At 40.5% G+C, this 27,610-nt stretch overlaps 2 protein-coding genes across 4 annotated transcripts in view; one reads left to right on the forward strand and one right to left on the reverse strand.

Annotated features, from left to right (window-relative positions):
- The window catches only part of LOC131690024 (orexin receptor type 2-like), a 651,430-nt gene that overhangs the window by 457,322 nt on the left and 166,498 nt on the right, over positions 1-27,610 (reverse strand). The window lies entirely within an intron of this gene.
- LOC131687025 (uncharacterized) lies at positions 914-8,635 on the forward strand. Its single transcript, XM_058971058.1, has 2 exons — positions 914-4,634; positions 8,571-8,635. The coding sequence occupies exons 1-2, from the start codon at positions 914-916 to the stop codon at positions 8,633-8,635; spliced, it is 3,786 nt and encodes a 1,261-aa protein (XP_058827041.1).

Below are 27,610 nucleotides of genomic sequence, written 5' to 3' on the forward strand. Positions count from 1 at the left end.
CCGATTGATGCTCTGACGATTGATAAAATATTCATTTTTTCTAGCACCACTGCTGTTGGTTGTCCAATTGTACGCAATTTTGTTTTAATTCTCTCTTAACGTATCTAAATCGTTTATCTTTACTATTTGGTCACTTCGCAAGGTTTTGAGGGATAAATTGAGGCTTCTTTTTTACATAATAAGAGAAAGTTAAAAATTTTGTATATAATTAGACCGTCAGAAGCAGTGATGCTATGAAAACTGAAATTTTCATCCATCTTCAGGGCATCAATCAGTTTTTGCTTAATAACTTTTTCCACAAGCATCAGATCGTTTTGCAGTCTTCTAGACTTTGTTTCCTTGATAAATTTCCTATAAAAATCAGATATTTGTTTATTTTTAGGAGATAACGGGCGACTCTTGGAAGAATTAATTTGCAAAAGACAATTTTCCCATACGAAATCCCATGTAAACTTAAAACCGTGGGCGCAAAAATATAGTTTCACCGATCGAGCTAAAAATTTGCAGAGTTGTTCTGGGAGCTAAATTGGACCCAAAAAGTTACTCGGAGCCAAATTTTATTTTTTTCATATAACCATGTCCCACTCTACTGTGTACATGTAGATGAAGGGATCGCTGATTACGACTGGTGCTGTGACGAATGCGTGACGAAAAAGTCCCAGCCAGCGGGAACTTCAACTCCAGTCTCCTCTAATGGGCAGGAGCTGGCTGTTACCATCGTAGATGAATCATTGACGGTCGTGCCAACAACAAAAGCTACTAACGTTGGTGATAACGCTCTATCTGCCACCGGGGCCACAGGGCCAACGCTACAATGTACGGATAATAGTGCAACGCAAAACTACGTCAAGAAATCGAAAAATTACGCTGCATGTTTCAGACACAGCGTACAAATTTTGAACATCAGGTCAATATGCTAGAGGAGCAGAAAAAGACATCGATGAACGAGCGGATCTACAAACTCCAAGCACAATGTAGTATGCGTGAGAATCAGCTACAAAAGAAGATCGCACTTCTCAAGCGAAAGCCTGACAATGTTGCTATAGAGACAAAGTCACAGAGTGAAACAAAGTCAATCGTGTCATCAAAACGAACGACAAAAGACCGTGAACGTCGTCTAATAGCTCTAAAAGAACGGCAAGCTTTGGAAATAAGACACCTTGAAGAACAACTTGTACTGATGGAAGAATGCAGTAGTGAATACGAGTTCGCAAACGAAGAAGAGGAAAATAGCAGCTGTAAGGAGAAAGTTGATAAATGGTTGGAGAACGGACCTCACCCCGATACTTCCATAGCTCCTACGCCGGTCTGCTCCGACGTACTATCCGTTACTTCAAAGAGAAACACGGATAGCAACCGCAGTACGACCGGTAACTATTCTCAACACGCGCGGGCTCTCTCAAAAAAACAACTGGCTGCACGGCAAGCCGTATCTAAAGATCTACCAACCTTCTCCGGAGATCCCGAGGATTGGCCCCTATTTTTTGCCACATTCGAGAGTAGCACTGCAATGTGCGGGTATAGCAACGAGGAGAACATATTTCGCCTAAGACGCTGTCTAAAAGACAAAGCCTTCGATGCAACGCGAAGCTTGCTGCTACACCCAGACAATGTGGGTAGGGTGATGTCTACGCTGAAAACCTTGTTCGGGCGACCTAACCTTATCGTTGGGGCAATGATCCAGAAGATTCGAGACATACCACCACCGAGAATCGAAAAACTAAATACAATGATCAATTTCGGCGTATCAGTACAGAATTTATGCGCTACTATACAGGCTTGCGAGTTAGACGAGTATTACTATAACGTAACAATCCTTCAGGAACTAGAAGAAAAACTTCCACCAACAGTTAAACTAAGCTGGGCGCTAACCCGCAAACCTATTCGGAGAGTGAAACTCACAGATTTTAATGAATGGCTTAAAACAATCGTGGAAGCTGCTTGTGAAGTTACTACCCCGGACGTGGACATAGTCGGGAAAACAGAGAAGAAGAAGAATCAAGGATTTTTAAACGTCCACTCCGAGTGCCTGTCGGAAAGCCCGCATGAGCCAGCGACAGATGATTGTATCGTCTGCAAATCGGATTGCGAGACCGTTGCCAAATGCAAACATTTTTTGTCTATGAACGTAGATATGCGCTGGAAAGTATTAAGAGCCTGCAAACTTTGTCGTAGGTGCCTAAGAAAGCATTTCACGTCCTGCGACGCCAAAGATCCATGTGGGCAAAATGGTTGCACATTTTTACATCACAATTTGTTGCACAATGATACCAAGCACAGGGACGCAAGATTAGCGCCACCCTCTCCACCTACAGATTTAAATCAGTGTTGCAATATTCATCGCAGTGGCGTCGGTTCCGTATTCTTTCGGTACGTACCGGTTATTATAAAAGGAAAAAGGAAATCAATTGCAACGTTTGCGTTCCTTGATGATGGGTCATCATCAACCCTGATGGAACAAGAGCTTTACAACGAACTAGGGTTGGAAGGAACCCCCCAGCCACTCTGCCTGAATTGGACGGATGGAACCAGTAGGTGGGAAAAGAACTCGGTTAAGTTTTCGGTCGACATATCAAGTGTGCACAGCCCTGATAAACAATATCGCCTATCCGGAGTTCATACAGTCGCAGAACTCAGACTACCAGAACAGACATTGTCGATCGAAGATCTGAGTCAGAGATATAAGCACCTCGAAGGACTTCCTATTCAATCATATTCCAGAATCGCTCCCAGAATATTAATCGGGATGAACAACTGTCGACTCGGGCATGTACTAGATAGTAGAGAAGGCAAAGATAACGAGCCTTCAGCAGCCAAAACTCGACTGGGTTGGATTGTATACGGTCCGTGCTTCAGCTCATCACAACCAAATACAATTATCGATCAGGCCGTTCATCGTTCGTATCATATCTGTGCTTGTAACAAAGGCCATGACGAGGACTTACACGCAGCCGTTAAAGAGTGCTTCGCTTTAGACAGTATGGCAATAATTTCACCCCGCAAAATTCTAAAATCAAAGGAGGATGAGCGCACCATACGTTTACTTGAACAGTGCACCACTCTAAAGAACGGAAGATACGAAAGCGGTCTTCTTTGGAAGTACAACGACGTCCGGCTTCTGAACTCCAGATCAATGGCACTCACGAGAACGAAATGTCTAGAGAAACAAATGGAACCTGAACCAGAACTAGCTAGTATGCTCAAATCTAAAATAAGCGAATATGAGAAGAAAGGTTATGTACGAAAGTTGACCTCTACAGAACTGAAAATTCATCGCAATCGAGTGTGGTATCTACCGGTTTTTCCGGTCGTCAACCCAAACAAACCAGGCAAGATTCGCATTGTCTGGGATGCAGCAGCGGAGGTCCGCGGAATATCTCTGAACTCTCAACTTTTGAAAGGACCCGACCTACTCAATTCTCTAGTTTCGGTACTGTATAAGTTTCGAGAATATAAGATCGCCATTACGGCGGACATACGCGAGATGTTCCACCAAGTGAGAATGAACGAGAATGATCAACACTGCCAGAGATTTTTTTGGCCCGCCGAAGAACCCGGAGGCAAGCCTCATGAATATATTATGACCGTCCTGAGCTTCGGGGCAACCTGCTCCTCAGCCACAACCGAATACTGCATGAACCTTAATGCTCAGCGATTCGCCAAAGAATTCCCACGTGCTGTAGAGGCCATCACGAAACAGCACTATGTGGACGATATGCTGACGAGCGTGGAGGAAGTCGAACAGGCCGTTAAGCTGGCGAAAGAAGTCCGCCACATTCATTCTCACGCAGGATTCGAGATAAGAAACTGGCACTCAAATTCCGATCACCTACCGAACAAACTTGACGCTAAACCGCACGTCGAAACGAGCCTCAGCATAGATTCAGAGACTGCCATCGAAAAAATACTCGGCATGTGGTGGGATACGAAAACAGACTGCTTCACCTTCAAGCTTTCCCCACGACACGATGGCGACCTGCTCTCGGGACGAAAAATCCCAACGAAAAGAGAACTCCTTCGAACACTGATGACTATCTTCGACCCACTGGGACTGATCGCCAACCTCCTAATGTATCTGAAAGTGCTTTTACAGGAAGTATTGAGATCCGGTGTGGGCTGGGACGAGAAGATTAGCGGCAATCTTCTGGATAAATGGAGGGTGTGGCTTCGAGTTCTTCCAGGCGTTCAATCAGTTGCGGTACCTAGGTGCTACCGCAAACATACCTCAGCGTCCGATGAAACGACGACAATCGAAATCCACACTTTCGTAGATGCGAGTGAGAGCGGCTACGCAGCGGTGTCGTATTTCAGGTTCGAAGAAGGCGATGAAATAGAATGCGAAATAGCAGGAACAAAAACTCGCGTAGCACCGCTAAAGTTTGTGACTATTCCCCGACTAGAACTACAGGCAGCAGTTCTGGGTGCTCGACTTGCTAAAAGCATCGTGGAGCATCATAAACGTCCGATCGTGAAGCGCTACTTTTATACAGACTCAAAGGATGTCATGCACTGGATTAACTCCGACCATCGTCGGTACAGCCAATTCGTAGCTGCACGCGTGAGCGAGATACTTGAGTCTACTACAACAACCGAATGGTACTGGATTTCGACCAAACTCAATATTGCGGATGAAGGTACAAAGTGGCAAAAGCTTCCCGACCTCTCACCGAACAGTCGCTGGTTTAGGAGTCCAGAATTCTTGTGGACAAACAAGATAAACTGCACTATCAGGCCCGTAGCCAGGATTTTGTTTCGGGAGGGGCTTAAAAATTATTGCATAAATGTATTAATTCTGATGACTTGAAACAATCACTGGAAACTGAACGTAATTATGAAAAGTTCTTAGTGAAAACAATTCCAAAAATAAGACAATAGACACTAAAAACTCTAATAATATGTTGCCTGTTACAAGAAAGGCTATAGTGCATCGACGAATTAAATTTGATTATTTTTGATTTACAAGTTAGAAATTTCTCTAGTTACAAAAATGAATAGTCAAGAGCTCAAAGTATTAAGGGCTGCTTGAAAATGCTACGCTGCATGCTACGCTGCTTGAAAATGCTACACATTCGATACACCTTTACAATTTGTAGAAGACGCTAAATTGGAATGAGTAGAAAAATATCCAAAAACCCGTCTCATGAAACTTTACACGCATTTGCTAATTAGAAGAACGAAACCAACGTCAAGGTTGTCCCCATGAATAAGAATATATCAGTGTGAAATCAAAGTTTACCGTTGCAAAGAATGTCCGAACAAAGTGAATGTCGAAATTTGCTTCAAATCTTCTGATAAGGCAGGCGATTTGTAGATGCAGAAAATAGGTTCAACTCCTATTTTCATGATCAGGTTTCTTTCTACTATTACTAGCTCTTTGACTTCATCCGAAGTTTGCGTTAACTCGACTTTATGAAATTTTCAATTTAAATGATACTGATCATGTCGTAATCAAAACAATCCTGAAAAAAACACATGTTTTTTTTCATTTGACTCTCATAGGTAATGGGTTAAAGACTATCTTCGACAACATTATCAGGCAACTCAGAATAACTATCTTTTTATCTATTTAAGTTGATTCTTTTTAGGTACTTTTTATATCATTGTACTTATGAATTAAAAATATCGTAGACTGATTTTCCTAGATCCCTAAAACTATAGTAAAAGTCAAAATGTAAAGTGAGTGCAAAAACTACTGAATTCACTACAAAGCAAGAATGCCTTAGCTCTATTGACTTTTGACAATCTTGCAAAACCGTTGTAACTTGAGAAGATTACCTAGATTAAGTAAATATTATATTTGAACATTTTGGTTTTATTTATTTATTTGAAGGTTTTATTTCGGAATTCATGGGGTTTTGGACAATGTCAAATATATATTTCATTGATTTAATCTACTAATGGAAACTACCCAGAATTTAATCTACTGAGCGAAACTGCTCAGAATCTATTCACAAATCGAAAGAAAATTACTTAGCACTGATCACTCAATGCTTCTAATTTACATAAAATTTGGTAAATATAACATTGATGACACCAATATAACTAGAGACTATAAACATAGATAATAATTTCAGCATCACTTGCTCCCGACACATGGAAGAGAACACATCGCACTTGCACCTAATTTGCCGAGGCTTTCTTTTAGAGTTGTCTGTTTTAAATTACAGCAAATTATCCGTTTCCTGTAAAACTTTTGCAAAACTCTTTGCCAATTCATTAAACAAATATGAACACTAATCTGTTTAGTAATAGGTTTGTTTGTGAATAAAAATAATTAGCTCTTGATTTTTTTCAATCATCATCAAGATTGGAAGAGATGTATGATTTCTTGAAGAAAGTTGTAATGTTTGTCTGATTACATGTTTGTTTTATCACTATTTGGGAAAAAGTTTCAATTAAAGTTGTTGCACCTAACGCAACGAAGACGAAATGAGAAGATCAGAGCGCAATTCGGAAAGAACTCGTGTTGAGTGTATAGTAAAGATAGAAGAGTGATCTTGAGTCGATTTAGATTGGTTGATTTTTTCCTCTCTTTGCTCTCTTATTTAAGATTATCTCTCTCATTTTATTCCAAGAAGAGCAAAAACGGAACGAAAGACTGTCACATACTTAAGACATGAAATCGAAACTGTTATCCCAACTTATTGACTTATAGATTCAATCAGTCCCAACATTTTAGTCCCTCTTCGTGATTGCCTATTATTTTACCACTTTTTGCCCGGTCCACTTTTAAAAGAATTTTTTTTGCACGTTTGTCGAAGATATCACGGATTTACGGATTAACAGTGTATTAGTACGGAACGAATTACTCGTAACAATGAAATGAAGCGTTAATAAAAATGGTATTGCGTTAAAATGACGCGAAATGAAAATTCTATTCTCGGCTCAATCGTTCTCAGATAAATTGAAATACTTTTTGTGTAGCGCAGAGTAGTGTACAGAGAACAGAGTGTACAGTGTGCACTGACCTAATACAGAAATTCAAAATTGTGCGCAATTCAAAAACTTATCATTTAAAAATAACAAACTGGGTCGTGGGTCTTTTATATATTTCCTTATGTAAACAATAAAAATAATATAACGAGTTTATGTGGTTGTCCTACAGATCTCGCGCAAGCGCTTAGCCATTGCACGTGGAAACCTGTTTACGAGGCGAGGAAATATTTTTTTCCTCACCAACTATGTCTTGGGGGGGAGTAGTTCATTTCTATCTCGCTATTGTACATTTCCGTGTCATCATCGTAGTTGCTGCCTTTATGTTCGCGAATATCTTCCTTGCTTTTCGCCCTCAATAATTGCCCTTCCAAATAGATTCCATTTCTCCCAAATGTGACATTAATCTGCGAGTAAGCGGTATCCGATCTTGTAGCGGAACATTCATTTTCTCATAGTCCATATACAGAAGGATCTTAATTATAGCATTGTCACACACAACCTTGTGCTTTAAGTTGTGCGAAATGAATGGTTTCGTCTGCACTAATTTGTTGAGCGCTAAATGCCTGCCATGATAGAACTGAATAGAGCCGGTTTCCGAAAGTCTAATCTCTATTTACACCTTCAGGATGCGAATGATCAATAATTTTATAATCACCGCATTTGGCTGGAGCACCAATTCTTGCTTCTGCTAATCACTAATCTCGACAGATTATTACAGCTATAATTAAAGTAACAGTCTCTTGTATTCTTCAGACAAGGCACACAATATAAAAGTTACTTTTTTGTTGTTCGCTTCGCACTGGCTCGAGCAAAAGCATAAAGCACACTGAATTTCGTGACCATTGCCTTCGGTGGTTAGAAATAGCCTTCTTTAACTTTTTCTCAATAATTTGTTCAAACCAAATAAGCAACAAGTTTTGTTAAAAGTCACCGGTTTTTTAAATTTATTTTTGAAAAATTTCGGGGGGGGCTTTAGCCCCCTAGCCCCCCCTCTGGCTACGTGCCTGTGCACTATGCTATATTTCACCCTAAGGAGGAAAAATTGGTAAAAACCAAAATTTCTCACTAGGGTGAAAATTTGTTGGTAAAAACCAGTCTTTGTACAGGAGGGCACAAATCCTTATTTCATACTATGTTGCGTTTCGGCTTCGCCTCATCAGAAACCGACACTAACACATTTGCGTCAAGCCGGCGCTAATCTATTCCGACAATGTGTTAGTGTCGGTTTCTGATGAGGCGAAGCCGAAACGCAACATAGTATGAAATAAGGATTTGTGCCCTCCTGTACAAAGACTGGTTTTTACCAACAAATTTTCACCCTAGTGAGAAATTTTGGTTTTTACCAAATTTTCCTCCTTAGGGTGAAATATAGCATAGTGCTTTCGCATAGGCCTGCTAAGCCAAGACAAGTTTCGGCTTCACTGTGTCTCATCGGCATAAACAGAACTTCTGCTCGAACGGGACATCACGTTTGATCAGTCGTTTGATTGAAACACATAGTGTGTTTTAGTTTTAAGGGATTTGCGTCAAGCCGGCGCTAATCTATTCCGACAATGTGTTAGTGTCGGTTTCTGATGAGGCGAAGCCGAAACGCAACATAGTATGAAGATAAACTGGCCAACCCACTGCAACAGCTTCGGATCGACGGATGAAGAACTTCGCCCTACCGTTCTCCACCACAACGCTTACGCGTCGATAATAGCGTGGGAACGCTTCTCGAAATGAAACCGATTGTTACGCTCGGCAGCATGGGTGCAACGATACGTATCAAATCTTCAACGGCAATCAAGAAGTGAGGGTCTCCAGTACGGTCCTCTGTCTCATGAAGAGCTGAAACGAGCAGAAACGTGCATCTACCGCCTGGCCCAGAAAGAAATGTTCCCCAAAGACTATTCACTGGCTTCACACCCTATCAAAGCAAATACACAAAAGCGTCTCAAAGAAAAAGGTTAGCTGTCCAAACTACATCCCATAATGGACGAAAGCCAAGTTTTACGCATTCCAGGAAGAATAGACGAATGTAACTTTGTTAGCGATCTCGCTAAACGACCAATATTCTTGCCCCGGCAACACTACATAACAACACTTATAATTCGTGAGGTTCATAAGCTCTATCACCATCAAAATCATCAAACGGTTCTGAACGAACTGAAGCAGAAATACTATATTCCCAAAGTACGTACACAGTGCGATCGTGTTAGGCGAAACTGTCAATTTTGTAAAATACGAAATATAACGCCACAGCCACCAATAATGGGCAGTCTACCTGCAGCCAGGTTAGCAGCCTACGCGCGACCTTTTTCGTATATAGGTATAGACTACTTTGGTCCACAAGAAGTATACTAGTAGGGCGCCGGGTTGAAAAACGATGGGGTGTGCTAATAACATGCCTCACTGTGCGCGCCATACACATTGAAATAGCACACAGTCTTACGATGGACTCCTGTATCATGGCCATACGCAATTTCATGTCTAGAAGGGGAGTTCCGCTCGAAATTTATAGTGATCGAGGGACGAACTTTATCGGTGCAGATCGGGAGCTGAAACAAATTTTGAAAACGATTGACCAGGATCACATGATGAGAAGTTTTACAACATGTTCTACGCGCTGGATCTTCAATCCACCTGCCTCTCCCCATATAGGAGGGAGTTGGGAACGACTGATACAGTCTGGTTCGCGGGACTCGAGTACTGATACACAACCTTACACTGCTAGGCCCCAAGCAAAACTGACTCAGACATCACATCGTTAAATTGACAAGGGACGAATAATCTATTTTTTTTTTCCATACGTTTATTTGACACGGCATTTGCAAAAGCTTTTTACGCCAGTTTCTTTTTTTTTACATAGCACGTTACAAAAATCCTTAAGACTAATTTTAACTATACTAGTACTTTGTCTAAAACTAACACTGAAATCACTTTATTGTTTGCTTTTTTCCTTACATTGTTGTATTTCATAATGATCTAGTATTTTCGGGTGTATTTATTTACTTTTTTTTCTGTTATTGTCTAAATTTAAAATCTAAATATTCTAGGACACTTTAATTGGTGAATGATTAGCCTTGGATGAGAGTATGAGGAGATGAATTTAATTAAATTTTGACAGACGCTGTTTTTAGAAAATGATAGATAAGTTCCATGTATAGAGGATCGCGATACGCCAGGATGTCTCTAACAGGAACATGGATTGGTCTTCCTCGGACTTGTAAAGAATCTACTAATTGTGATCTGGCTTCACGATATTCAGTGCAGGACCAAACAACATGCTCAATGTCATGGTAACCTTCTCCACAAGCACAATGATTACCCTCAGCGAGCCCAATACGACGGAGATGCGCATCTAAAGTATAATGATTGGACATGAGCCTAGACATCACACGGATGAAGTCTCGACTTACATCCAATCCTTTGAACCATGCCTTCGTTGATACTTTAGGGATAATTGAGTGTAGCCATCGTCCCATATCTCCATTGTCCCAAGATGTTTGCCACCTAGCAAGTGTCCTCTGTCGAGAAGCGCTATAAAATTCATTGTAAGCGATGGGTCTTTCATATATTTCACCATCTAGTGCACCAATCTTGGCTAAATTATCAGCTTTCTCATTTCCCGCAATAGAGCAATGGGCGGGGAGCCACACTAGGGTAAATTTATAACATTTTCTTGTCAGGTTATTCAGAGATTCTCGTATCTTCCCCAAAAAGAATGGATCTTGATTATCAATCCTCTTTGAGCGTAGATCTGCAATTGTGCTGAGACTATCAGTGAGGATAAAGTAATGGTTCGGGGGTAAAGTATTAATTATTTGAAAACTATAGTGAACTGCTGCTAGTTCCGCTATATAAACAGAGGCGGGTTCTGCAAGTTTGAGAGAAATTGAAAAATTATTGTTGAAAATACCGAAACCAGTGGCCTCACTGATTCGTGACCCATCAGTGTAAAACATTTTAAGGCAGTCTATGTGTTGATATTTACTTGTGAATATCTTAGGGATCTCCCGCGAGCGTAGATGATCCGGAATTCCACGAATCTCTGCTTGCATGGACGTGTCAAAGAATAAAGTGGATTCAGGAATATCTAGTATATTGACGTATGTGGGAACATACCTAGCAGGCGTTATTTCTTGTGACATGTGATTGAAATACACTGTCATGAATCTGGTTTGGGGTTGAAGCTCGACAAGTCTTTCAAAATTTTCAATTACCAATTTCAATTACATCGAATAAGTAAACGAGAAGAGAGATCCCAGAATCGGTCTTTTAAAGGAAGAACTCCCGCTAGTACTTCAAGACTCATCGTATGGGTCGACTGCATGCAACCTAGGGCAATTCGTAAACAACGATACTGTATCCGTTCCAGTTTAATAATGTGAGTGTTCGCAGCTGAACGGAAACAGATGCATCCATATTCCATTACTGAAAGTATCGTTGTTTGATACAATCTTATCACGTCACTTGGATGAGCACCCCACCAAGATCCAGTTATTGTTCGCAGAAAATTTATCCTTTGTTGGCATTTCGTTATTAGATACCTAATGTGGCCTCCCCATGTGCCTTTAGAATCGAACCAAATTCCAAGGTATTTAAAAGTCAGGACTTTGGCTATCGTTCTACCAACCAACTGAAGCTGAAGCTGAGCTGGATCACGCTTCCTTGAGAAAACGACCAACTCTGTTTTCTCCGTAGAGAAATCGATGCCCAGCTTTAAAGCCCAAATTGATAAATTATCCAAGCTATCTTGCAATGGTTGTTGTAAATTTATAGCTTTTGGTCCTGTGGCAGAAACCACCCCATCATCTGCAAGTTGTCTTAAAGTGCATGGGCTGACAATACAATTATCAATGTCATTCACGTAAAAATTATAGAGAAGGGGGCTTAGACAAGAGCCTTGTGGGAGGCCCATGTAACTTATTCTGAATGTCGCCAAATCGCCATATGAAAAATGCATGTGCTTTTCTGACAATAAATTGTATAAATAATTATTTAATATCGGTGAAAGACCACATTGATGTAGTTTCTCTGAGAGAACATCAATGGAGACTGAGTCGAATGCTCCTTTTATGTCTAAGAACACAGACGCCATTTGTTCTTTTTTTGCGTAAGCGAGTTGGATTTCTGACGAAAGTAGCGCCAGACAATCATTCGTTCCCTTTCCCCTCCGAAAACCAAACTGGGTATCTGATAGCAAGCCGTTCGCCTCAACCCAATTGTCGAGACGTCGTAGGATAATTTTTTCCAACAATTTCCTGATGCAGGATAGCATTGCAATCGGTCGATACGAGTTATGGTCGGAGGCTGGTTTTCCGGTTTTGGAATGGCGATAACTCTCACTTGTCTCCAGTCGTGCGGGACAATGTTCTGCTCAAGAAGCTTATTGAATAAATTCAACAAGCGTCTTTTTGCTAGGTCAGGCAGATTCTTCACCAAGTTGAATTTAATTCTGTCTAGTCCCGGAGCATTATTGTTGCATGAGAGGAGTGCAATTGAGAATTCCATCATTGTCAAAGGCGAATCTATGAAATCGTTACTTGTGGGAGCATCGCGAGTGATTTTCTGCGCAGGAGCAGAATCGGGACAAATTTTCTTGGCAAAATTAAATATCCAACGATTCGAAAAATCTTCGCTTTCATTAGTCACGTTTCGATTCCTCATTCTTCTGGCTGTGTTCCAAAGAGTACTCATTGATGTTTCTCTTGACAAGCCATTAACGAAGTGTCTCCAATAACTAGATTTTTTGGCACGACGTATACTGTCAAATTTGTTTTGCAAAATAAAATAATTTTCAAAGTTCTCACGTATACCCCCTTTCTGTTTCATAATTTCTTTGTAGGCAACTTGTTTAGCTTCATATGCATCAGAGCACTCTTTGTCCCACCAAGGATTAGGGGGCCGTCTATTTATTGTCATTCCAGGATTGCATTTCGTTTGGGCTTGTTCTGCTGCTTCAATAATTAAACCCGCTAGGAATTCATATTCTTCGGTAGGGGGTAGCTCTTCTGTCGAAGCAAGAGAAGTGGAAATTAATGTTTCGTATGTTTTCCAATCAATATTTCGTGTTAAGTCATAAGGAACATTGATTGAATTCGTAAGGCCTAATTCACTGTTAATTGAAACAACGATTGGCAAATGATCGCTACCGTGAGGATCAGGTACAACCTTCCACGTGCAATCTAACCGAAGTGATGTCGAGCACAGAGATAGATCTAATGCACTTGGACGTGCAGGAGGTCTGGGGATGCGTGTTGTTTCGCCAGTATTTAAAACTGTCATATTAAATTCGTCACATACATTGTATATCAAAGAGGATCGATTATCATTGTAGAGGGAACCCCACAATACTCCGTGCGAGTTGAAGTCTCCCAGTATCAGACGCGGAGCAGCCATGGATTCCACTACCTCAAAAATTTGACGTTGTCCAATTTGAACTTTGGGAGGTATATATATAGAAGCGATAGACATGTCTTTGCCTTTAATGTTCGTTTGGACAGCTACAGCCTCAATGCCCGCAAACAAGGGGCTGTTAATTCTATAGAAAGAATAGCACTTTTTAATTCCTAGAAGCACTCCTCCATACGGGGTGTCTCGGTCTAGGCGAATAATGTTGAATTCATTTAAGTTGAAATTAATGTTTGAGGTAAGCCATGTTTCACATAGAGCAAAAGCATCGCATTTTAAATTATGCAGTAAAATTTTTAAGGAATCAATTTTAGGTATGATACTTCTGCAATTCCACTGTAAAACAGTGATGGAATCTTTCATTGGAGGAGGTGAATTACCCATTGAAAGATACAATCGCTGCAAGGATGGGCCATTGAGCAATCAGCTGCTCTAAAAATGTTCTAATTGTTGGGAGGAAAGCTGAAAGTATACTCTTTAGTGGTTCAGAAATATTGAATGCTTTAAAAATCCAATCAACAATTTCAGAAAATTTCAATAATCCTACCCCCGGCTGAGGCTCAGAGGAAGTCGAAATTTTATTATTTCCAGTAATGGTGTTCTGTTTGGATTGTACGTTCCCAAAACCGGGCGGAATTGATTTCGGTTTTGAATCGGAATTTTTCGGTTTTGGGCGCAGTTTATCTATTGGTGGAGAAATTTTAAGGCCCTTTCTTGGCAGCTTGGGAAAAGAAGACTGTTTTCTTTTTCTGGAATTTCCGGGTAAAACAAATGATGTACCTTCGCACGCTCCGTCAGAGTCAGACTGTTCCGAAAATAGAGATGTGTAAGTGTTTTCCAAGAAGATGGGTTTAGGGGTAGCATTTTTCAACATTTCTGCATAGGAGCGCTTAGACCTCTCCTTCAAGGATCGTTTAATTTTATCCTCGCGCAATTTATAAATGGGGCATGCAGGGAGCTCATGTGAGTTTTCTCCGCACATTAAACATTTTTCTGAATTTTCATTGCATATATCCTCTTGATGAGAACCCCCACATTTGCCACACCGTGCCTTATTGGAACAGTAAGTGGCTGTGTGGCCAAGCTGTTTGCAATTAAGGCAATTCATTACACGAGGAATAAAAAGGCGAACAGGGAGACGAATCTTATCGATAATGACATAGTTGGGCAGCGCAGACCCAGCGAAAGTCACTCGAAATGAGTTAGACAGTCGATAAACTTTTTTATCTCCTTCGTGTGATACTGAATGCAATTGCTTGCATTCAAGTATTTTTACGTCTTTAAGTATGGTGTCTTTGAAACGACCAACCCCATGCTTAATTATGTCATCAACAGTCAAACTCGATTCTGTGATGACCCCATCAATTTCAATTTCCTTTGAAGGAATATACGCTCTATACTCACGCGTAAAAAGCTCGCAAGAAGCAATTGCATTGGCTTGTTTGAGACTACCAACGACAATGCGTATTTTATCTTTATTGACTTTGACGATCTCTTTTACATCCGAGAATCGCGAAGTCAAATCTTTAGAAATTTGAATAATATTTAGCGCCTTTACTTTACGCCTAATAAATACAATCCATGGTCCCGTTGACGACTCTGGGTAAATTTTAATTCTAGTCGGATTTACATTTTCAGCATAAGGTTTAGGGGGAGGGTCTGTTACTCGTTCTCCCATCTCTTCATCCATTTTACCTAGCAAGAAAAACTATCACAAAAAGGAATGAAAAATATACCTGTTATACCTGTAGAACACACCTCATGTGTTACGTTGTAAACTCGGTGCCCGTTGTTTGACAATGTGACACTTGCTGTCCTTCTTCGTCGCGTTGCTTCTTCAGTAGAGAAATAGGCCTACCTGCAACACTTCAAAACTCTCTCCGGTTAAGCTGCTCGTCGGTATCACCACCACAAGCGCGCTCTCTCCGTTTCCACCGCCGCGGTAAACAAATGTGGCTACCTGTGGCTTGCTGCGAAAATCCCACTGTCGATGCGGCACTTTTCGGTGCCACTTGTTTTCCTTATTCGTCGTATCACTTCTGCGGTAGACGAATAGAGCAAATGAGTCTACCTGTGACGCTTCCCCTCTCGTCGATTAGAATTGCCCGACGACACCAATACAATATATTTTTTCTGTGTGTACAGGCACGATCACTGTCGATTTCTGCCACCGCGGTAGGCAAATTCGTCTACCCGCGGTTTACTGTCAAAACACCGAGGATGTCGTTGACCACGCCTCCGACGTATCAACTGTCGACTCACACTTAACAAACTGGTCTCTCTCTCCCACAAAAACGCATACAGCGTCTCGCACTCCGTCACTCTCTCGAGAACAAAACCTTCCACCTGGAGGCACAACCGTCTCGGCCGGTTGCAAAAACTGTTATGAATAATCTATTGGTGGGGCCCATGTATTGAACCCCTCGGGCCGGCATTTTCTCTCTACGGCCCTCCATCCAGTTGTCACGTGAGAGTGAACAGAGTGAAGAAATTTCCACATCAGGTAAAAGAAAGCTGCTAAAGTTTTTTTGGTTTCGGTAGAAAGCCGTTAATTTCCCTTCGAAGTTCCGGAGCTTTAAGTTGGCGAGTTTTTCCAGTGGCATGCAATGAAAATTCTTCGTTTGTGTTGGTGGATTACGGCGGGTTGAACGAACTTTGATTGCGTTTCTTTGTATTAATCGTCCTTGGAAGAAGTTTCTCGCTCTCTATTGCATAATTTAGCACAATTTGCTTGATGGCACATTATACAGAAAGGTTTCTTTCCGAAAACTTCTCAGTTTGAGACTTTCCCGGGATTTTGTTGAAAAGCGTAATTGTTGTATTTTCTACTATTTCTTATACTGAATTCATACTGTTGTCCGTGCCGTACTGTACATGGTTGTTGTTATGGGTTCTCGGTTCTAGTACCCCCGTGTCGATAAATTCCTTTGGACTTAATAAGCAATCAAAGTCATCTATTTGCCTATTCATCAGGGAACAACTAAGCCAACTGTCACCGGAAGCAACTGTGTTTTATGATACATTAAACTGTTGCGGCGAGCTGAAAACAGACCGGGCTGTATCCTTGAAGTGTAATTTTTGTTATTGCTTTAGTATGCCTGCTGTCGCCAGCTGAGCTGTGTTATTCAATTTCGTTCGCTCCGGGTCCTAAATTATACGCATGACTTGACCACGAGCTTTCTGGCATCGATATCAAACCGAAGAGCTCCCCCGTGGGGCCAGCTAACATACGACAGCAATTTCATTCGGTTGCTGAACCCGACAGATAAATGTTGTGGATCAATCCACACTATTCGCTAGAGGGGTGAGCAATGTGTACGAAACTCCATTTTAAGTAATTACAGAAAAAAATATCATTAATATTAAAGCGCCTATTAGTTGACCATTATTTTCTTCACCTTCCAGCCACCTTGACTTTCGGACTCCTGTTAATTGCCACCTAAGCAATTAATTCATGTATGCAATAATAACTTATCTGATATTAATAAATCTTCTCACTCAGGACAAAAACCCCTTTTTTTCGAGAGCTTCCCTGTGTAATATAAACTTTTATGACGTTTTATTTTTACAGCTACCATATAAAAGGCGAATTAGAATCAATCGATCATATCAAACAGCTTTCGTTCATGCTGTCACCGCATCGGCTCGTATCCGCAAAAACACCACCCGGTATAGGCTTTCCTCAAGTCCAACAATCAAAGCAACACATAAAACCATAAAATAAGCACCCGTTGGCAACAAGTGCCAACATCGAATTGATCATCACACCTTTCTGTGGCGGCCATCGTCACCGAAATGCTTCGGGACTGCAACCCAAAAACTCTAATCGTTATCAGTACGTACCTAGTTGTAATGGCTGTCACGTTCAGTGCTGTACCTCGAAGCCGTCCTAACTCCCTTCCCATTCCGGTTCGCTGTTCAAGCGAAACATCGCCGTGCGTACAGGATTTCAGATTGGCACGCGAACGCGGCCATAAATCACACTGCAACTAATAACGAATGGGGCCCGCCTTTTCTGTGTGTCGCTCTCCCACGCCCAAGCCGTGGGTGAAGGTGGTGAAGTAATAAATTGATTCATGTTTGGCGATTCGATTCCTTCCGGCAGATCTGCTTTTTTCGATGGGTTAGCTTTGTCACAGGGGAGAGATGTATCAGTTGGTTAGTTCTGAATTGGTGGCGAGTTGAGTTTGCTAGCAAACATATGTAAATGTTGTGCACGTAGTTAACAACACCTTTTTTGATTAAGATTGGAAACCAGCCGCAATATCGCCCAGCTTACAAAGAATGCAAAATTTTGACAGTTGTTAATATCCGATCCCCGATGTAGGAAAATTCTCTCAATCTGTAGCACTAGGTTAAACATCTAACTAAAATATCGGAACATTTGGGGTTTTTGAAATCCCAGAAAGCGTTGAAAATCCCTGTTTGTTTCTTAGATTTCCGATACCACCCGATCAGAATGAAATAACAAGATTATAACAGAACACAATTTTTGTATCATATTGTGTTATAAATTAAGTCTCGTTAGTAGTTAAAATAACAAAAAAATATAACAAATAACAATGCGAGATATAGTTTTGAAATATTTCTGTTATGTGTTTCTGATCGGGCAGAGACCCTTCACATCGGCCCAGAAACACATGGACCGGGACCAACGGCTTTCCTTCCCTTTCCGAAGGAAGACGTGATCACAACTTTTTCACCTCAGACAATCTCAACGACCTCGGCTGGGATTCAACCCAGACTTACTGAAAGTGAGAAGCGGCCACGCTTGCCACTCAAACACCAGCGTCGTCAAAACAGAAGTTTGGGGTAGGGATTGAATTTCCTTTTTCGTAAAGAGTAAGGTACAGCAGCACAAAAAGGCGAATAGGTTGACGAACCTTGTTGAAGTTATTGTAGTTCGGCAAAGTGAGTCCGGCGAAATATACCCGGAATGATTTTGATTTGGTTCCATCAATAAGCAAATAAATCCTGAATAAAACTACGGACAATCCAGTATCTTCAGTGATTTGATTAAGGGGTCTTTAAAGAAGCCTACATACTCAATCTCAAAATCGCATCGTTTACCACACCGTCGACCGAAACTTTCTGCCCGGGCACATAGACGCGTTAAACCTTCGCGAGAAAAAACTTGTCGCAACGAGTTAAAAATAATCAAAGCTCTTTTTTGACGGTAGAAAATGAATTTGATGCGACTCGCGGTGAATAGAAAAAAATATTCAATCAAATATCCATGTTATTCATTCAGCTAAATATCGTACAATATATTCATTTCACTAATTATCTAGGAAAATGTTTTGAAATGCCGGTAAAGCAAATGAAACAATAATCATCATCGCATACATTGTACCAGGGCCTACTTTGATGCGTTTGATTCATAGCTGCACGGTCGCTTCGTGTAATAGTCGGAGACGAAGGAAAATCTGCATGGATGAATGGGCGGTTTGCTCGTTTGACGTTTTCAGCTGCGTCACTGAATATTGAAAATGAATGCTGCTGAATATGATCAATTTTCATTCAATGAATTTGAATATTTTTAACTCTAGTCGCATGCAATGCCTACCTTTGTCTGCTATAGACTAAAAGCAATGAAATTGAAAGACGGATAAGTATTCTAGAGCGAATCAATTATAAACTTAAATGGAAAACTAGACTGGCTCATATGGACGTGATCGAAAGGAAATGTGAAGAGTCCACTCGAACGTTTACGAACGTCCCAAGATTAATTTACAGAAAACTGGAAAATCGCCCATAAAATGTCTGCGAAAAAAGGAAACAAGAGAAAGTTGAAGGTTTGAGTTCGTGATACCATTCGTGAAGAAATAAATGTACTGTTTGGACCATTCTCAGCCACACTAACAAAGGAAGTGCGTAAAAAGGCATAAACAAACGCCGAATGCGCCAAATCTATTGGAGCTCTGCCAAGCAGAAAATAACCTATGTATGTTCTCATAAACGATTGCATAGAAAAAAAATAATATTTAGGAAAAACGAGACAATTCCAAGAAAACAGAAGCTGGCGGAGGCCATAAACCTAGAACTAATGATGTCAACATACTAGTATACGACATTCTTGCTAAAGATTCGCCAGTCTTGAAAGGGTTCGTCATTCCGGAAGCTAAGAGGGAATTGGCGGATGAAGCGTTTTATGAGAACGAGAACCTTCCAAGCACATTGAAGGCGTCGAAGGAACCATCTACTGATTCTACCAAACCCAATTCAAGCACCAGAGATTCAATAAAACAATCGACTTCAAAGAAAAGAACATTCGGTACCTATATTTGAGAATTTTAACAATCATCTTCGTTTTCGCTTTTGAGTCACGCTTCAGATCAATCAAATGAAGTAACGCTAGAAAATGCTGATCTTACCCATCATAAACTAGAATTGACCGTAGAGGTTCTAAAGAAGACTCACTTTCGCTTTTTGGATCATTATTCAGTGGTTTCATTAACCATACTTTCAAATGATAAGCTCATTCTCCTAGTATCAGTCCATTGCGGAAATTGTTTTCTTCTTCCATACGACAGAACAAGCTGCTCCTACGCCTTGCGTCATGTACATTTTTCGGGTATTTAGCACCCACATAAAAAATCAAGGTTTGAATCACAAACAACCATGCAGTTAATCAAATGGAAACCTTTCCTATCAACAAAGGCTTCTTCATATGGTGAAGAGGCATCAATCGGGATTAATGATCCGTCTTTTATTCCTATCACGCAAAGGAAGTTTGCCATTTTGTACAATTCTTTTATTGCACTCGAAATGTTAGACGGCCAACACACTTTGTGTTGAAAGATTCTTCTATTGATTGCGGCAGAAACGCGACGCGATGAATTGTTCTTCCTACAGTTGATTTGTAAATTCCATGACAAAGCCCCGTACAGTGGTATTGGTATCATTGGTTTCAGTGCTCCACCACGATTAGACAGCTCGATATCTGGACCAATTGCTCGCAGGGCCAGCAAAATACTTTTTTCCCGAGTGGGTAGTAAGATTCGGAGTAATTTATACTCGAATTGATGAAAGTTTAGACATGGCGTGTGTAAGTGAAAATGAAAACTACCTGATAATAGCTTGTATTCATTTGGAAACACCCTTTGTCAAAGGGCGTTACGATTGACGGCTTAGCAAAAATGTCTTTATAGATATCGTGTGATCTAACTAAATAACACTCGGGCGTGTACGAATAAGTATTTGTATACGTACCCGCCCGGGAAGTAGAGATGGATGGTGCAGTCTCCGGGAGGGGCCATAATTACGAAATATGGGATTGGCTCCTTCCAGAACCCTTCGCTTCAGTCAAGGAAAATTCTGGTGTGCAATCAATTGCGTTAAGCAACAATCAAGGAGTATAAGAAAACAACTTATTATACATTGGCCTCATTTCGAGCCTTTAGCCGGATCTGTTCATCCAAACTTTGTTCTTTTGAACGAGGCTCGTTCGCCTTTTTGTGCATGAACTACCGACGTTGTAAACAATAGGGTTATATAGTTACTCATTGTAGAAACAAGGCACGTAGCGGAAAATACGGAGAGAATCGTGAAAAGTTTTCCTACTATGGAGAGACTCCGCATGAACTGTCGACATATCCCACATATAAAGTAGACGGGGAAACATTGTAGCATTCTTTTGAGGTCCACTCCGAGAAGAAATGCTAAAGGGGGTTACGCCACCGGCAACGACTAATTTCTACGCTCACTAAAGAGCGAGATTCTGTCAATCCCATTGAGGGAACATCTTGTAATGTGCCTAAAAATTTTCGAAGGTGAAGAATCATTTCCTCTCCTGAGCTTCCTCGTAAACGCCAGAAAGTGTCCTTGATGGGTGTTGTTACAAAACCGAAGTAAGTGCGTCACTCCTATTGTTTTCCCAAGTTTTACACAATGTATTTGCACTACAGAACACCTGGTTATCTTTCGACGTAGATCTTCCACAATTTTAAGATTATTCGTCAGAGCCGCAAAAACACTATGTAGGACCATTTTAGGTATCAAAATGTGCTATTATTTCAATCGGGTTAGGCTTTGTTCGGTCCCAGGTATTGAAGTTGTCGCTTGACAAATCCGAATCAAAGGCAAAGACTTACTGATATTGTTTACTTACTCATCGCACATCAGCTGGTTCTAGGTGACTTCAACTTTCACGGTATGCCATGGGCTTGTCTTCACCATGATGACAACCGATCCATCTTAATGCAAGATATTCGCGACAATTTCAATGTGATCATCTTGACTACGATGGAAATGACACAAACGCCAACTCCACCAGCTCGGCCGAGCGCGTTAGATTTATCATTGTACTCGAATTTGCTACAACGTAACGTACAACGTTTTGACTGGCTTGACTCCGACGAAACGAAAAATCGTAGCAGATTACCAGATACAAATATTAGTTTGAGTTCTTTCACATTGCTTCATTCCGGGTAATGAGAAGACGGACAGTTAGGCATTAGTAGGAGATATTTATGATAGATCGCGTAGCTTCAACGAATTTTTCAGTATATCTTGTCAAAGGATGCTTGAAAATTTATCAAATTTCGTGGGCAATGGGAGTTTAGGAATCCGAAACCTTGGTTAAAGGGATGGAAGAAGGTCGTGAATATCTTTGGGTGATATATCGGATCATGTCCAATCATGGTACTTTGAATGCGCATCTCCGGAGTACTGGGGTCAGGGAGAACGCTTGTTGTGACGGTTATCGCAACAATAAACATGTTGTCTGATCGTGCGTCTAGTGTTCTAGCGACAGTTTTCCAATCCTGTACTACCCATGATCGCATAGTTGTCCCGTTTTCTATGGGATTTCCTATCTTTATGGGACTGATATGCGATCATGGGCAGTGTATGTCTCTTATACACATATTTTAAACCCCCTCTTCGCTTTTGGTTGACATGCTAACAGCTGTCTGGAAATCTGATCGCAAGAGTTCCCAGCGGATCCAAGGAGGCCAGTCGGCGATCCGGTTCATGATGTCCGGACAGCGATTTTCTGATTGTCAAAAAACTGCAAGTTTAATATGAAATTGTTGTACATCATGAATTTCAGACGCATGCATTTTGTGCGCGAGACACTACGGGGTTAATTTCAGGTTGTGGTTTGTTTCAAACTTTCGAGTGGCTAATTCCCCCCTCGCTAATTTTTCGAGTGGGTAGTACTACGATTTTCAGCCAAATTAGACAACATTTCAGGTTTTGTCCGACTTTTGTTCGACGATCCGCCACTGTGCGTCGTCCCGGAAGGTCTTATATGCGCCGACCTTCTACGTGTACATATTTGAGTACTCTTTGTCCCACCATGGGTGGAGAGACCATCCGCGTGAGTGCGCCTCTGGTACACGCTTAGTCTGAGCTTGAATCGCGGTGCCGAGAATCAAGCCAGCCAAAAATCCTTATTCTTCCTCCGGAGGAAATTCTTGTGTGGTTTCGATTTGGTTAGATATCGCGGACGCATATCTCTCTCTACCAATCAATATTTCGTGTGAGGTCATTGAACAGTAATTAGATCTGTGACTTCGTTTGATGAATTAATTATCGAAGGATACAATCGCTGAAAGGCGGGGGCAAGTTTGCAGTGAACTGCATCAAGATGTTTTTACTGCGCGGAGAAATATTGAAATGTGGTCCCAGGAAGTACTGGGAACTTCTTTTCTGAGCTCAGGTGTCTGAGACTGGGAACTACCTGCTTCGGTTTTGTACCAGTACTGCCTCGAGTAGTTATTTTTGGAGGACAGTGAAGAGACACTCTTTGACCTTTACAGAGAAGCTTAGGACAGGAAATGTTCCTCCTTTTTATTGCTTCTAGACGAAGCTATTCTCTCCTAGGGTTAATCACAGTTACCAGTTGACAAGGTAGTATAGATTTACCAGCGGCACAAAATGCGAACAGGTAAACGAACCTTGCCAATGAGGTAGTTGGGTAGTGCATAGCTGGTGAAGGTCACGCGATAAGAGTCTGAGGTGACATATGTCCTCTTCCCGTCAGCTGCAACTGATGCTGAATGCAAACTTTTGCAATTCAGTATCTTCACTGGCTGAAACATGACCCCATAACAACAATCTCCGTGCTCCAGCAGATCCTCGTAATTAAAACTCGAATCGGAGACAATCCCACCGACTTCAACCCGATTAGCTGGTAAATATACTCTGTACTCCTCCGGGCACATAGCCAGTAATGTCATTTGCCTGCTTCACACTATTTACCACCACCCGAAGTTTATCGCGGCGAATCTTCGATGTCGCCTATCTCTGTCACGGCTGAATATCGCGCTATCTGGCCTCGAGAAATCTGCAACAGATTTAAAAAAATGACTTCGGTAACAAATAAGATTACGAACGGCACGGTTGAGAAAGGTGGGTACAACTTCAACCGGGGAGTCGATTTCTTCTCAATATCAATCTCACCCTGAGGCGAATCACTCTCAGGGGAAACAACTTTTGCACCGACCTATTGCCCAGTACGGATTGGTATGGGGGAGTGGGACTAGATGAACCTTTTTTGTTAATTGTTATATGTATTAGATCTTTTTCGATGAAAGGTTATCTATGTATGAATATAAAAGAACAAGTATTGCTTTACTATATGCAGTAGCAGGCATAAGTAAAAGTAACGGGTTATCAAAATTTTAAGCATTTTTAATAAGTATGTCAAACTGCTCAAGTATCCCCGCGGGTCAGTGGCGTAGCCAGTAGGGGGGGGGGGGGGGTAGAGATTGGGGATAATTTTTGAAGTATATTTTCTTTTCACATTAAGAATCTATTGTTTTAGGCATCATGAGTATTCTATCTCTTGTCTATGAAAAGTTAGTGCTGGCGTCCTCTATGCGGTCGCAGGTGGAACTAAAATTTTCTAACCAAAACATAACTCGTATCATGTACTGGAAGTCTTCTGAACGTACTATTCAGCTAAATCTAACCATTATTTCACAAAAATGTATAATACATGGAAATCGAATAGATACCCAAACATGCACTGCTAAGGCCCCATGTAAAATTGGCTCAGACATCACTTCGTTAAAAGTTTAATAACTTCTTTTATCAAAGCCAGATTGACTACCAGTCTTCGACAAAGTTGTAGATAATTAAATTATCTTTCTTATTTTCACTTACAGTGATAATACGATGCATACAGTGCCACATAGCGGCGAAAATACGAGCTATTGGGTTTTCTCCATGTAAATTGTCGAAAAATCCTATGCAAACTTCAGGCACGTTGGTCCGGTAGCTACACTTGTCCGATTTGCTTCAAATTTAGTACAAGTACTCCTGGTGGGACTAGGAATCGACTAAGGGGTGGGCCGATTGAGTTTTCAAAAATTCATTCTTTTTCTGGGCAGTCTAATGTAGCTGTATGGTAACGTTTTTATTTGGTTTTCTGATGCGTGCACGAGACTGATTGACAACAAGAACATAACATTGAAAATGAGAGTACTCTTATGCCGATTTCGGTTTTAGATCAGAGTCGCCCTAGGTTCGCTCTAATATTTACAAAATCCATACAAACGTGACAGCTCAGAGCGAACCTAGAGCGACTCGGTTCTAAAAACGAAATCAGCATTAGATTCACATTATTTTTCGGTAAATCAAAATAAATTAAAGGTTTGAGATGTTAGGTGGTGATAATGAAAGCGATTTTCATCGAAGATTTTTTGTGGCGGTGATTGCTGATTTTTAATTTTTTGACAACGATTATGACAACACTGATCGACACCCTTTGACATCAGTTAGGCTTTACCAAACCGTAACGCGAGTGGCCGTAGCCAAAACTGTCGAAAACTAAATCCAACATCTGATATTTGAACACTTTTTTCAATAAGTCCAATCTGCAAAAGAGAAACTCTCTTTGTTTACTTTCTCTTCCGCGAATTACTCGGTCACCTTTCTTACTTCCCGTCAACTGTATGCGTAATAAGCTAGTAAAAACCTTGGTCCTTCCCAACATACTGATATATGTTTAAAAAGTTTTATGGTTTCGCGGTAATAATCGAAAGAGAAAGCGAAAAAAGAGCGCTCTCATTTGCAGATTGGACCTAATGAAAAAACAGTCTTCATTTATCCAAATGTTTATGCTCCAAGACTGACTTGGACCTCAATCCTCTCAGCCTCGCATAAGCTAACTTCACTATTGTCCATTCACCCAGTTTGAAACTACCTTCTAGTACAGTGATTCTCAACCTGGGGTCCGCGGTCCCCTAGGGGACCGTGAAGCCGTTGCTGGGGGTCCGCGAAGAAAAATATATTTTCTGAGTGCATATTGAAATTTTCCAATCTTATTTCCTGACAAACTGAAAATAACATATTGATAGTATACAAAATCGATGCATATCCGTGGGGGTCCGCAGCAACCTAGGGTGGTTTCTAAGGGGTCCGTGATACGAAAAAGGTTGAGAAGCGCTGTTCTAGTATATAGGAAAAAGAAACGCCAAACAAGTTTAACAATCCTGATTGGCAAAGAGAATAGTGAAAGAGACGCAGAGTGAAAATCAGTCAAAACGGCAACACTCCCTTTACGATGATTTCAACACTAGAATTTGGCAACCGTTTCCAAAGGCAGCACTTTAAATGACTCCTATTATATTTTGAAAACAAACCTTTTGTCGATCGTTGAATTTGTATATCAAACGATGTGCATTTCGAAACAAAGAGATGAAATAATTCTAAAACTTGTTTTTACTCATACATAGACTCTAGAATGCATCTTACAATCACGATTGCACTAAATTCTGACGAAAATTTAAATTTTTTTTTGATAGATTTACAATACTTATCTCCTCCAACTCAGGCATGAGTAATGTTTATTTACATTGCACAATTGGTCTGCTCAATAAGGTATTTTTGGCTTCACATTATTCGTCTCTTTTCCTATTCTCTTTGCTGATTGGAATCGGCAACTTTCCACCTGTTGGGAGAATGTTATTCAATATTGAGAAGCACTTCTCCTTAATTGATGGGTTTGGTCTGCGGATGCAATCAGCGAAGTGATTTTTCGTATCCAAGCGAACTGGAGGTTGAAGGTGAAGCAAATCATTCTTAATTTAGAACTAAGGATAAACTTTTCTGTGGTTGTTAAAGTCGACCAAACCTGTTGGCAGATGTGGCTTTCGTAGTTCAAGTGGTTTTTATTATTCTTCATTGCGTGTGTCAAAAAGTTTGTAGCACTAGTCATGCAAGACAATTGATCGACTAGAGCTACGACAATGTTGAAAATCTGATGGCATATCTATCGATGCAAAATGTTAAAAATCGTGAACAGGATTGCAATACCAATTTAATAGCCGTTGCACACAAACTAACCAACTTTTAAAATCACTAATCGTCCAGCATCGCTAGATTTTATCAATAGTTTATTATCATTTATTGAAAGTACTGTAATTGTTGATGAAAATTACGTAGAGTTTTTATTTGTGATTTAAACGAACATTCAATCAAAATTCTAATTGTAGTGTTTGCTCTACTCCGTTTATCTTGAAGTGCATAACAAAACATAAGCACAAACAAATGTACCGCTTCGAAAGGCACTCCAAACACTAAACGGAAATTTTAAAATTTACTAACGAGTGATGCTAATTGAATACTGCTGCGTCATGGGAAATCAGATTTATATATAATTTAGATAATTTCCTCAATTTATTCAGCCTGAAATAAGTACAGAAATGCGCAGCTCCTACCTCCAATAGTGCAAATAGATTCAAACTGCCATCGCACAGAGGAGTAACTAGAACAAATTCTTGGCCAAAAACCAAAATATTTTTTTTGATTTTTTTGTTTCATTATATTTTTTAACATACCTAAGAACCTACTGTATAACGTGGAAAAATTAGGAGTATATAAAAATTTGTTAAAGATTTTTTGCATGTATGCCATATGGTGATATTTTAAGGGATATGTTAATCGTTTTCGTTATATATTCAGCAAAATCGCTTTCTAGTTATGATGACTGTATTAAATAAGACAATACTGTTACAAACGTAGTTGAACACAACCGTTTGTTTAACTTGAGCTTAAAACTAACTAAAAAAAACTAGACTTGCTGTGTATTGCACCAACTTTAAAAAATACCTTTTTTAAACATTTTATTCCTGATTTGAATGATAAAAAGGTTACATTATACGGCTAGATCCGGCAAAGTTGCTGAAGTAGTATTACAAAACAAGATTTCAGCTATACAAAAAATATTCGAACTCATCCGATCTTGTCCGATCCACCAATCCCAAGCGATTTGAAAATATTGAAATTTTTATTAATTTGAGGTACACCGAAATGCTGTAGGGCCAAA

This window comes from Topomyia yanbarensis, chromosome 3, assembly GCF_030247195.1.
Source record: "Topomyia yanbarensis strain Yona2022 chromosome 3, ASM3024719v1, whole genome shotgun sequence".
NCBI classification, from domain to species: domain Eukaryota; kingdom Metazoa; phylum Arthropoda; class Insecta; order Diptera; family Culicidae; genus Topomyia; species Topomyia yanbarensis.